The following is a 13,162-nucleotide window of genomic DNA, read 5'->3' on the forward strand; positions in this document are numbered from 1 at the left end:
CCAAAGTGCCGGGATTACAGGCGTGAGCCACTGCGTCCAGCCTGTGATAGCCACTTTTGTGTATTTTTTTCCCTATTTCCCTTGCCTTGCTAATGTTGAGCAGCATGAACTTGCTTTCTAACGCTGTTTTAGGCTGTCCCTGGTGTATTTCAATAATACCTTTGTTTTCCCTCAGCCTGTATTACTGTAATTGTTCATTCTACATGAAAGCTAAGAAACTGAAATTAGAAGAGCACTTATCTGCTACTTGCCAGTTTTGTGCGAGTGTGTTATGTGTATGTGTCAATTTCTCTTTAAAATAACTATTTATTTCAAAATAACTATTGGCAATAAGGAAACTGTTCAAAGTAGAGGCAGAACTTGATACAAAGATGTTAATCACAGGGTTGTTTATAATAGCAATATACATACACATTTGGCTAGTACTAGGCGAATAGGAAAATAAATCATGTGTGTATACAAAAAAAAAAAAGAATATTCCACCAAGATAAACTAGTTTCTTTATACTCCTCATAAATGTAGGATGCAGATTAAGAGGCTAACAAGACATAAGAACTGGCCGGGCACGATGGATTACGCCTGTAATCCCAGCACTATGGGAGTCCGAGGTGGGCAGATCACCTGAGGTCAGGAGTTCAAGACAAGCCTGGCCAACATGGTGAAACTCCATCTCTACAAAAAAATACAAAAATTAGCCAGGCGTGGTGGGCGCCTATAATCCCGCCTACTCGGGAGGCTGAGGCAGGAGAATTGCTTGAACTTGGGAGGCGGAGGTTGCAGTGAGCCAAGATTGTGCCACTGGACTGCAGCCTAAGCAACAGAGCAAGACTTCATCTCAAAAAAAAAAAAAAAAAAAAAAAAGGCCTAACAACTAAGTATAGTACCTAACTCTGGACTGGATTCTGTACTAGATGGGGAAAATGCTCAAAAAGATATTATTAGATGAACTGGCAAAATTAGAAGAGGGACCATGGTATATTAGCTAAATATACTGTATCAATGTAAACTTTTGAAGATAACTGTTCTGTGGTTATATAACAGAATATCCCTATTCTTAGAGAACACGAACTGAAGTATTTAGGGATAAGGGGCTATGATATACGTAACTTATCCTCAAGTGGTTTATACATATACACACACAATCATACATCACACACACATACATATATTGATTCATAAATAGATAATGTATTTTATTATATATAAATGTTATATATTATATGTTATATATAATATGTTATATATTATTTATATATTATATAACACAGGTCTATTATTACACATGACATATAATATGTATTCTATATAATGTAGAATACATATATAATTGTATATATTATATAAATATATATAATTATGTGTGTGTGTATATAAATATATATATAGAGAGAGAGAGAACTCGTGCCCAAGTAATAAAACAATTCAAATATACAGAGTGGACAGGGCTGTGTCTTTTCGTGAATAAAACTGAGACACATATCCCAGAAAGCCCAGACGGAGTCTCACTCTGTCGCCCAGGCTGGAGTGCGGTGGCACAATCTCGCCTCACTGCAACCTCCGCCTCCCGGGTTCAAGCAATTCTCCTGCCTCAGCCTCCCAAGTAGCTGGGACTACAGACGAGCGCCACCATGCCCATCTAATTTTTGTACTTTTAGTTGAGACGGGGTTTCACTATGTTGGCCAGAATGGTCTTGATCTCTTGACCTCGTGATCCCCCCGCCTCGGCCTCCCAAAGTGCTAGGATTACAGGTGTGAACCACTGTGCCTGGCCTTTGCGTTGGTTTTCTTGCTGCTCCTGTTTTGCTCTCCCCCTCCCCATCCCCCACTCTTGCCTCTGGGAGTGCTCGTCCCAAACAAGCTCCAAGCCCAACAGCCTTTCTTTGAGGCCTGCTTGCAGGGGAGCCCAAACCAAAGCAGATGTTCCAGGCTGAATTGTGCTCCTCCAGATTCATACATTGAAGTCCTAACCCCAGGTCCTCAGAATGTGTCTGTATTTGGAGATAGGGTACTATGGTCTCAGTGTTTGCGTCCCACCAAAATTCAGGTTGGAACCTCATCTCCAATGTGATGGTATTATGAGGTGGTGGCTTTGGGGAGGTGAGAGGCTCTGCCCTTACTAATAAGATTAATGTCTGTATCAGTCCATTCTCGAATTTCTGTAAATAAACACCTGAGACCAGGTAATTTATAAAGAAAAGAGGTTTGGTTGGCTCGTGGGTCTGCAGGCTGTACAGGAAGCATGCTGGCATCTGCTCAGCTTCTGGGGAGACCTCTGGAAGCTTCCAGTCATGACAGAAGGTGAAGGGGGAACAGATGTCTCACATGGCCAGAGCGGGAGCAAGAGAGAGTTGACAGGGAGGTGCTACACACTTTTAAACAACCAGATCCCACGAGAACCCACTCATTATCAGGAAGACAGCACCAAGCCATGAGGGATCCACCACTAACCAAATACCTCCCACCAGGCCCCATATCCAACTCTGGGGAGGCTGAGGCAGGAGAATGGGTTGAACACAGGAGGTGGAAGTTACGGTGAACCAAGATTGCACCATTGCACTCCAGCCTGTGTGACAGAACCAGACTCTGTCCCAAAAAAGAAAAAAAGAAAAAAGAAAGAAATTATGGAGCACCTATTACCCTTCTTGCACTGGTTCCTAGGGAGCTCAGAGCCTATCTTTTGCAAGTGTCCTGATCCTCTTGCAGGCCTTTCATGTATATTTCCTTCCTGGCTTCCTCCTATTTTTATCACACTTTTGAACCTGCTGTCAGGTGAAAAATCAAGGTGGGCCCAAAATATAAGAGCTCATGAATTTGATGGTGTTGGAGTGTCCTGGACAGTCCAGCTCTCAGGGTTGGGGAGTTGGGCAGAGAGGAAGGAGTACATTCCAGGGGCCAGGGCCAGAAGCAGAGGGGCTCCAGGCCAAAGTAGGATTTCCAGGCTGAGGAAAGAGAGGCCATGGGTGGGTAGAGGATCCAGACCAGGACGGAGACAGAGGCATATCTGGAGGCTCAGCCAGAAATAGCTCCCTCCAGAAAGTAGACAGTGAGTCTGGGGCTGAGCTGCAAGGAGGAAGAGGAGGTGTAAGAGAATGGATGGACCAGTGTTCAGTGAGCCGACTCCTCCTATCCTGGCCTATTTCCCTAGGGGACATGCCTGGGAGACTGTGATCCTCCCCTCCACGCTGCTTTCCCACTGGTGCCAGGATTCCCCCAACGCCACACTGAGAATCCAGAAGCATCAAATCATATGAGAGAGAAGAAATGAAAAGAGGGGGCAGGATTTCTGGTTGACAAACAGGATATTTATTGAGGGTTTACTGGGTACAGGGAGAAGGGCTGGCTGGCTTGGGATGCAGAGAGACCCCTTCCCTGGGAGCCTGCAGCTCCAGGCCCCTGTGGCTGGGGTGAGGGTTGGGAACCTATGAACATTCTGCAGGGGCCACTGTCTTCTCCACGGTGCTCCCTTCATGCGTGACCTGGCAGCTGTAGCTTCTGCGGGACCTCCACTGCTCAGGTGTCAGGCTCAGGTAGCTGCTGGCCGCGTACTTGTTGCTCTGTTTGGAGGGCGTGGTCATCTCCACGCCCTGGGTGATGGGGGTACCATCTGCCTTCCAGGTCACCGTTAAGATTCCCGGATAGAAGTCACTCATGAGACACACCAGCGTGGCCTTGTTGGCTTGGAGCTCCTCAAAGGATGGCAGGAACAGAGTGACCGAGGGGGTGGCCTTGGGCTGACCTGTGTGGACAGAGGAGGGGGTGAGAGATGACAGGGAGTGTGGGGTCTGTGGAGCGCCTCTGTCTAAAGTCTGGGAGGATTCATGGTGTGGTTGTCTGGTTCACCCAGGGCCTCTTCCTCCCTCTTCATTCCCTCCTTTCCACTGGAGCGCGCTGGAGAGCAGACAGCCCCGTGCCTTCCTATGAGCCCTTCTCAAGTCACCTTTCCCAGGCATCCTGGCCCAGCCCTTTCCTCTGCAGCCTCAGTTTCCCCATGTGAACCCAGGACAGGCTGCGCTCCCTCCTTCCCGGTTTCTGGAGTCTGAGTTTGGAATCTAGGGGTCTCCCCTACAGCCCACAAAACCGTCCTGGCAGGGTGTGGGGAGGCCCAAGCCTGGCATGGCCTGGAGCTTCCTGTCCCCAGGGACACCAGCCTGTGTCCCAGCCTGGCCCACTCAGCTCTCCTGGTGAAGCACGGACTCCACCCAGACACACCCTGGGGCTCTGCCGTCGCCCTGTCCCCACCAGCCCGACCACAGGACTCTTCACGTTGGCTGGGTTCTTGGGGCTGCTCCCCCAGACTTCAGGTCACCGCAGCCCCCATGCCCACCCCAGCAGCCTCTGATGCTCCTGGACTTCACCTGGTGGCCCTGGAGTTCTCTGCACCCCCGTTTCCTCCCCACTAGTCACCTCCTGAGTCTAAGGTGCCATTCCTCAAATGAAGGCAGGAGGCCGACCCATGAACAGAGAGACACTGGGCCCCAGAGGCGACAGGACTCCAGGGACAGACACATCTCTGCCCTAAGAGACCCTCTCCTTTCTGGTAACTGTCCTGGGAGGGCTGGGCCCTCGGGCCTCAACCAGTCTCACCCATCCCTCTGTGTCCCCATGTCCTCACGACCCAGTGCAGGCCACAGAGCTGCAGTCTAGACCCAGAACCCTCTCTGTGCCCTCCATTGGTCTCCCCTCAAGGTGACCCCTGTGTCCCCAGGCCCCTGTGTGGCCCTCCCATGCTGGATGGGCATGCAGTCCTCAGCCTAGACCCTGAGGTCCCGAGGACTGTCTCTAAGGCCACTGCAGGGCCCCTCATCAGAACTGGCCCCTGTCCCTCACTGAGACATCTCCCTGGGAGAGGGGAGGAGCCCTGACCCTGCTCAATCCCAGTACAGGCCCCCAGGACCAGGCTGTGTCCCGCCGTTGGAACCTGAAGGCGGCTGCTCCCACTGTGGGGGCCCTTCCTGCCAGTTACCCTGAGATGAACGCACTTCCTCCAGGCCCCATGGAGAAAGGTTCAGTGCTTAAGGCTGGGAGGGCAGAGGGGAAGAAGCCCCAGAGAGAGAAAACAGATTTTCCAGAGATAGGACAGAGTGGGACAGGCTGGGAAAGGTTGTGAGAGCCACTTACCTAAAACGGTGAGCTGGGTCCCGCTGCCAAACACATGCCTCAGTGAATTATGCTTGGACTGAAACCCCCGGGGCCAGCACCTGGGGCCAGTCCAGGAGCCGTGCTGGAGCAGGAACCTGCGGGGTGTGAGGGGCACAGGGCTGCAGTGTGTAGGCTGTGACCTAGGCACAGGGCATGGGGGTGGCCAGTATCCCAGTAGTATCTCTGTGCCTATCCATTCTCTGAGGCAGGTGCCACCCACAGCCTTGGAGTCACCCCAGCCTGTGTCCCACTCTCTGAAGCTGTTGGTGCTGATGGCAACACTGACCCAGTGGGTCCCAGCAACTCCCTGAGTGACACATCCCCTCAGGCAGCTGTGCGGTGTGGCTCAGGAGTCCTGAGCTGGCTTGGACCTGTCCAACCTCACTTAGTTCCATTTTAAGGGCCTCTGAAGTCCGCCACAAGTGTCCCAGTCAAGCCAGGCTGACTTTCTCCCTGGACCAGGACACTGGGTCATTCTTGACTCAAAAGGAGAGTCCTCTGCTTTTATATCTATCCATGGAGATGCAGCTGAGTCTCACTTTGTTCATGAAGCCTTTTCTGACCTCTCAGATCACTCATTCCATCTGTCCATCCATCCGTCTGTCCATCTATCTATGCATCTGTCCATGTATTCATCTGTCTTTGCATCCATCTATCATCTGCCCATTCATCCACCCATCTACCTGTACGTCCGTCCATAGATCCATCCTGTCTACCAGGCACTGTGTTGTGTGCTGGGGACATGGTGTGGTCCCCCAGGCTCTCACCCCCATCTCTCCCAGGTCATGGCCAGCAAGGCCCTCCTCATGGTCATGTCCAAGGTCCTTCTGCTGTACCTGGTGTCTCTGCTGGATGTGACATGGGACTGGCCCTTCTTTCCAGTGGCTCTTTTCCCCTTGGGGTCTGAGACTCCCCTTTCCTCTTCTCCTGGCATCTGTTTCTCCATGTCCCATGCCTGGCTGCTGACTCCCCAGATCCCCACCAGACCTCTTTCTTAGCCATCTTCATACTCTGTGACCCCGACTATTGCCCAGATGGTGAGGCTGGAGCCTATCCCAGCTTCAAATCCTCTCAGCTCCACCTCAATTGCCTACTGACCATGCCCAGTGGGCTACCCAACAGGACTCTCCAATTAATCACTTCCAGAGGAGATGACCACCTTCCCCCAGCACAGCTCATTTTCCATCTTCATCTCATCACAATGACCATGGGCTGTCTCAACCCCTCAGCCAGAAACCTGGAGTCCCTGGACTCAGTCACCTCACCTCCCACACCGAAATGGCTTTTGTGTACTTAGCTACTGCATCTAGACATTCTTTTCTTTTTGAGATAGAGTCTTGCTGTGTTGCCCAGGCTGGAGTGCAGTGGTGTAATCTCAGCTCACTGCAACCTCCACCTCCTGAGTTCCTGGGTTCAAACGATTCTCATGCCTCAGCCTCCCAAGTAGCTGGGACTACAGGCATGCACCACCACACCCAGCTAACTTTTCTTTTTTTTTTTTTTGTTTTTGTTTTTGAGACAGTCTTGCTCTGTCATCCAGGCTGGAGTGCAGTGGCACAATATCAGCTCACTACACGCTCTGCATCCCGGGTTCACGCCATTCTCCTGCCTCAGCCTCCCCAGCAGCTAGGACTACAGGTGCACTCTGCCATACTCGGCTAATTTTTTTTTTTTTTTTTTTTTTGTATTTTTAGTAGAGACAGGGTTTCACCATATTAGCCAGGATGGTCTCGATCTCCTGACCTCATGAACCGCCCACCTCGGCCTCCCAAAATGCTGGGATTACAGGAGTGAGCCACTGTGCCTGACCACACCCAGCTAACTTTTCTGTTTTATAGAGATAGGGTTTCACCATGTTGGCCAGGTTGGTCTCGAACTCCTGATCTCAAGTGATCCATCCACTTTGGCCTCCCAAAGTACTGGAATTACAGGTGTGAGCCACCACACCTGCCCCTCAAAAATCTTTACTCTTTTAAAATTATGAGAATATAACATTTAAGATAATTAAGCAATAGAGAAGTGCATTTAAGAAGTGTAATATTGTGATCCGCCGGCCTCGGCCTCCCAAAGTGCTGGGATTACAGGCATGAGCCACCACACCTGGCTCCTTTCTTTTTTTTTTTTTTTATAATTGCAGTAAAACATACATAGCATTAATATTTCCACTTCAACCATATTTAAACGTACAGCTCTGTGGCACTAAGTGCATTCACACTGTTGGGCAACCTTCACCACCATCCATCTCCAGAACTCTTCCATCTTCCCAAACAGAAACTCTAAACTCATTAACTATAGCCCCCCCCATTCTTCCCTCCCCCTCGCCCTGCTAACCTCAAATCTACTTTTTGTCCAAGTGAATTTGCCTATTCTAGGGACCTCATAAAAGTGAATTCAAATGACATTTGTCTTTTTGTGTCTGGTTTATTTCACTATGTATAATGTCTTCAAGTTTCATCCATGTTGTAGAAAACTTCCGAAATTAATTTAAAAATAATTAATATTTAAAACCTATTAAGACCTATTAAAAGTAATACAGGCCAGGCACAGTGACTCAAGTCTGTAATCCCAGCACTTTGGGAGGCCGAGGCAGGTGGATGGCTTGAGCCCAGGGGTTCCAGACCTGCCCAGGCAACATGGTGAAACCTCATCTCTACAAAAAATTATCCCAGTTTGGTAGTGCATGCTTGTAGTCCCAGCTACGTGGGACACTGAGGCAGGGATATTGCTTGAGCCCAGGAGTTGGAGGCCAGCCTGGCCAACATAGTGAGACCCCCATCTCTAAAAAATTAAATAAAACAAATAAATGTACAACTAAATATAAAAAGTGATACACAATCTATTTCTTAAAAACAATGAAGGCCGGGCGCGGTGGCTCAAGCCTGTAATCCCAGCACTTTGGGAGGCCGAGACGGGCGGATCATGAGGTCAGGAGATCGAGACCATCCTGGCTAATACGGTGAAACCCCGTCTCTACTAAAAAATACAAAAAACTAGCCGGGCGACGAGGCAGGCGCCTGTAGTCCCAGCTACTCGGGAGGCTGAGACAGGAGAATGGCATGAACCCGGGAGGCGGAGCTTGCAGTGAGCTGAGAGCCGGCCACTGCACTCCAGCCTGGGCAGCAGAGCAAGACTCCGTCTCAAAAAAAAAAAAAAAAAAAAAAAAAAACAATGAAAATATCTTTCAATAAGGTATGAATAGAAGAGATATTTACTTGATAGGAGATATTTACCAGAGTTCTACAGTAATAATCAGTTTTTTTCTTTTTTTTCTTTTCTTTTTTTTTTTTTTTTTGGGACAGGGTCTCCCTCTGTCACAGGCTGGAGTGCAGTGGTGGGATCTCAGCTTACTGCATCCTCAACCTCTCAGGCTTAAGCAATCCTCTCACCTCAGCCTCCTAAGTAGCTGGGACCACAGGCAAGTACCACCATGACTGGCTAGTTTTTATATATTTTGTAGAAATGGGGTCTTGCTGTGTTGTTCAGGCTGATCTCAAACTCCTGGGCTCAAACAATCCTGCCTCAGCCTCCCAAAGTTGTGGGATTACAGGCATGAGCCACTGCACCTGGCCCATAGTATTTCTATGAGATTTCTAAAGATTATAAAAACTCATATTCATATACCCCCAGCAAAATACCTTTTTTTTTTTTTTTTGAGAGGGAGTCTCATTCTGTCATCCAGGCTGGAGTGCAGGGGTGCAATCTCAGCTCACTGCAACCTCCACCTCCCGGATTCAAGCGATTCTCCTGCCTCAGCCTCCCGAGTAGCTGGGACTATAGGCTCGTGCCACCACGTCCAGCTAATTTTTCTATTTTTAGTAGAGACGGAGTTTTGCCATGCTGGCCAGGATTGTCTCGATCTCCTGACCTCGGGATCTGCCTGCCTTGGCGTCCCGAAGTGCTGGGATTACAGGCATGAGACACAGCATCCGGCCCATAGTATTTCTATATTTCTAAAGATTATAATATAAAAACTTATGTTAATATCCCCCCTAACATAATACCAATGTTATTATCTGTGTCTCCCTCCACCTGTCACCTGTCCCTTGTGGAGAACCCTCAGGCCTTCCCCATCCCAGTCTCTGTTCTGCGGGCATCACCCTGCCTGTAGCTGTCTCCTCACCCAGCCCCCGCTCCTTGTAGACTTGAATTGGGGTAAATCTAGATCCTCTAGGACCTCACCCCCAGCACAGAGTCTGACCCTGATGGGGAATCCTTGCCCGGAAGTCCGTGCAGGACACTGAGACCCGGTCCCGGCCCGCCACCATGCTGATCCCGCCTCCATGGCCGGGCTCCTGGTGTGGGTCAGGTTGGCTGCCGCTGCTGGAGCTCTCACCACAGCCACCCCAGCATCCTCTGGGTAGGTGGGAGATTGAAGGCCCTCACCAATCAGGGCCCCTCAGATTGCAAAAGGGGAAACTCAGGCCCAGTGCGGTGGCTCACGCCTGTAATCCCAGCACTTTGGGAGGCCGAGGCGGGCAGATCACCTGAGGTCAGGAGTTTGAGACCAGCCTGGCCAACATGGTGAAACCCCATCTCTACTAAAAAAATACGCACAATTAGCCGGGTGTGGTGGTGCGCACCTGTAATCCCAGCTACTCCAGAGGCTGAGGCAGGAGAATCTCTTGAACCTGGGAGGCAGAGTTTGCAGTGAGCTGAGATTGTGCCATTGCACTCCAGACTGGGCAACAAGAGTGAAACTCCATGAAACTTTGTTTGAAGAAGAAGATAAAAAGGGGGGAAACTCAGGCGCCAGAGGTGCACGTGTCAGCTCCATCAGCTTAGAGGATGGGACAGGGGAGAGCTAGAGGCCATCCAGTTTGGGCCTTAGAATCTGTGCCCATGAACTGAGTGACTTGGATGGGTCGCCTCACCTCTCTGGGCTCTATCCCCATCTGCACAAAGGGGATCACAGTGGGACCTGCCTATGGGGCCAGCGAGAGGGAGGTTCTGCCCCTGAAATGATGATCGCCTGTGGGTATAACGTGATCACCTGTGGGTACAACGTGATTGCCCGTGGGTACAACTTGATGGCCTGTGGGTATAGCGTGATCGCCTGTGGGTATAGCGTGATCGCCTGTGGGTATAACGTGATCGCCTGTGGGTATAACGTGGTCGCCTGTGGGTATAACATGCACCGGCGATGACCAGGCTGTTGTGTCCCCAATAGTCATAAATGGACCCAGATGCTTGGTGCTTTGTCTGGGGACCTCCCACCACACGCAGAGTGGTAGCAAGGGCTGAGGTCACACAGGGAGTTTTGGCCTCCCTAGACCCTCTCCTGGGCCTCTTCTTTGGAGGCACCTGCACCGTGGATAAGCTTGGGTCTCCTAGGGGGTGGTTTCAGGAGGCGATGCTGGCTGAGGTCTAGTGACCCAGGGACTCCAGGAAAGGCTCCTCACACATCAGCTGGAGCTCCAGGGAGTGGCTCCTGCCCAGTGAGGGTGGGAGTGGACAGGCGACATAGGCCAGGGGAAAGGGGAAGGAGGTGAGAGGAGGAGGAGGAGGGAGAAGAGGAGGAGGAGGAGGGGGAAGTGGGGGAGGCCTAGGCACCCTTCAGGGATAGTGGCCACCACCCCTGTGGACGTCCTGCCCCTGCCTCTAGTCCTGCCCTACCCCAAGTACTAGGGGGAGGTAAGGGAGACATTGGCCTTCGTGCCAAATGTAAGGGGTAGCAGAAATCTCAGGAATCAAGATAAATAATATTTTAATATGATATTAAGCAATAAAAATTAATTTAAACAAATCCACGATGGACAAAATATTAACACTTCAGTTAAAGTCAGTGTGTCTCTGGCTCCCCTCCAGGGATTAACCTTCCTCCTCCCCACTCTGGCTTATCTCCCCTTGGTCATCCTTTCCCGCCTCTGCCGCCAGAACCCCACAGCCCCTGGAATCTCTCACCCCTTACCTGCCCCACCGGCTCCTCAGACTGGACCTGCTGCTTCCTCCAGGGGCTCCAGGGCCCAGGGCCCTGCTCTGTGGTGCAGCCGTTGGGCGCACCAGGCCATGGGTTACCAGCGCCAGACCCAGCAGCAGCAGGGGCCAGCGCTGCCTGAGGTTGGGGCCTGGCTCAACAGGGGCCTCACGGGCCCCCTGGCCTGTCTCTGGCCTCATCGGCCCTCAGGGTCGGAGGCCTGACTTGCAGCGTGGGCTCCCTGGAGAGTGGTGCCCCGGTCTCTCGCTGGCAGCAGCTCTCCCAGGGCACCCCAGTCCATGTGGCCCCATCCTCATCCTCTGGTCCCTGCCCCCAGCCAGGCCCCTTCCAGCGTCCATGGCTGTTACTCCTGGGGTTCTGTCCCAGAGGCACATCTGCCAACTGCCCTGCTGTGGTCAGGATCCAGGGCTCAACTGCCTCCCGCACCTGTCAGCTTGGCCTTGTCCCTGGGGCCCTGGGTGCTTTGCTCAGGGACCTCCCACCACAGACAGAGGGTCGGCAAGGGCTGAGGTCACACAAGGAGGTGGGCTGCACCATGGTCCCCCAAGACCCTCCCCTGGGGCTTTCCTTTGGAGGAATTTGCACCCTGGATGGGCTTGAGTCCCCCTTGGGGCTGGTACCAGGAGGTGATGCGCCTGACTTCCCTCCTTCCCCGAGGGCGCCCTGGGTCTGTGGAGCATCTCACTGGGGTCCAGAGAGCTGCCCAGCAGGAGTCCCCCAGGGCTTGAGCTCAGGGGGCTGGGCTGAGGCTCCTCCAACCAGCCCTAGAAGGAGGTGTGGTTAGAGAGGAGGAAACAGGTTTGGGGTTAACCAGAAGTCACTCAACGGTTCAAGTAGAGGAATCATGAGGTAAGAATGAAAATGCTGTTTAATGCACTATGTTCAGCACCTCACGGACCTCACATCACACAGACACACACAGACAGACACACCCCACCCCAGCTTCCTGAAGGTGTAATTGACAAAACTGTATATATTGACCACCTACAATGTGATGCTTTGCCACACTGTAAAATGATTAAATCAAGCTGACTTACACGTCCGTCTCCTCACATACTTACGCTTTTGTAGTGAGAACAGGGAAGATCTAATCTTAGCAATTTTCCAGTATACAATACATTTATTAACTGTAGTCTCCATGTTGTAAAATACATCTCCAGAGTTCATTCTTACAGATTTCACTCAGAGGCCAGTAGCTTCCTCCCAAGCGGTGAGTGCATCATGTCATGGCTTCTGACAGGTCCCCGGGTCCTCTCCCAGCCCGGCATCCCCGACCCTCTCCCAACATCTCGGGACCCTGTGCTTTGGTGGTGGGGGGAGCAGTGGCAGTAAGGAGGGACTGAGCACCTGTGCTGGGCGACCAGGGCCAGGCTCTTTTGCTGGTGCTGCCAGAGACGCCTCTGGTCACCCAGGAGTCTCAGGTTCCTCTCCTCCAGAGATGGGGCTGGAAATGCTGCCGGCTCTGCTCACTTTTCAGGGCCGGGATGAGGTTGGTGTTGGGAGATAACGCATGTCAAAGTGTTGTTTTCTTCATTTGTAAAAAAGTTGTAACATACGCACGACCTAAAATTTATCATCTTGATCTTTTGTTTTTTTTGAGAGTCTTGCTCTGTCATCAGGCTGGAGTGCAGTGTGGCACGATCTCAGCTCAGTGAAACTTCTGACTCCCTGGTTCAAGCAATTCTCCTGCCTCAGCCTCCTGAGTAGCTGGGATTACAGGCATGCGCCACCATGCCCAACTAATTTTTGTATTTTTAGTAGAGATGGGGTTTCACCATGTTGGCCAGGCTGGTCTCGATCTCCTGACCTCATGATCTGCCCGCCTGGGCCTCCCAAAGTGCTAGGATCACAGGTGTGAGCCACTGCATCTGGCCCATCTTGACCATTTTTAAGTGCACAGTTCAGTGGCATTAACTACATTCACAATGTCGTGCAACCATCACCGCCATCCATCTCTAGATTTTTTTTTTGAGAGTCTTGCTCTGTTGTCTACGCTGGAGTGCAGTAGGGCAATCTCAGCTCATGGCAATCTCTTCCTCCTGAGTTCAAGTGATTATCCTGTCTCAGCCTCCTGTGTAGCTGGGATTA

At 51.3% G+C, this 13,162-nt stretch overlaps 1 protein-coding gene across 2 annotated transcripts; it reads right to left on the minus strand.

The window, feature by feature from the left end:
• Nucleotides 1-3,280: 3,280 nt before the first annotated feature.
• On the minus strand, nt 3,281-11,360 carry LOC104680370 (immunoglobulin lambda-like polypeptide 1). 2 transcript variants are annotated; one of them, XM_010386303.2, is made up of 3 exons: nt 11,048-11,360; nt 5,119-5,234; nt 3,281-3,736 (listed from the first exon to the last, which is right to left on the minus strand). In XM_010386303.2, the coding sequence occupies exons 1-3, from the start codon at nt 11,251-11,253 to the stop codon at nt 3,420-3,422; spliced, it is 639 nt and encodes a 212-aa protein (XP_010384605.2). In that variant the 5' UTR covers nt 11,254-11,360; the 3' UTR covers nt 3,281-3,419. The 2 variants fall into 2 exon arrangements, with proteins under 2 accessions (XP_010384605.2, XP_030770131.1); XM_030914271.1 differs by lacking the exon at nt 5,119-5,234 and having other exon boundaries at nt 11,048-11,338.
• Between the last annotated feature and the right edge of the window lie 1,802 nt (nt 11,361-13,162).

The sequence above is a fragment of the Rhinopithecus roxellana genome, chromosome 13, assembly GCF_007565055.1.
Source record: "Rhinopithecus roxellana isolate Shanxi Qingling chromosome 13, ASM756505v1, whole genome shotgun sequence".
NCBI lineage: Eukaryota > Metazoa > Chordata > Mammalia > Primates > Cercopithecidae > Rhinopithecus > Rhinopithecus roxellana.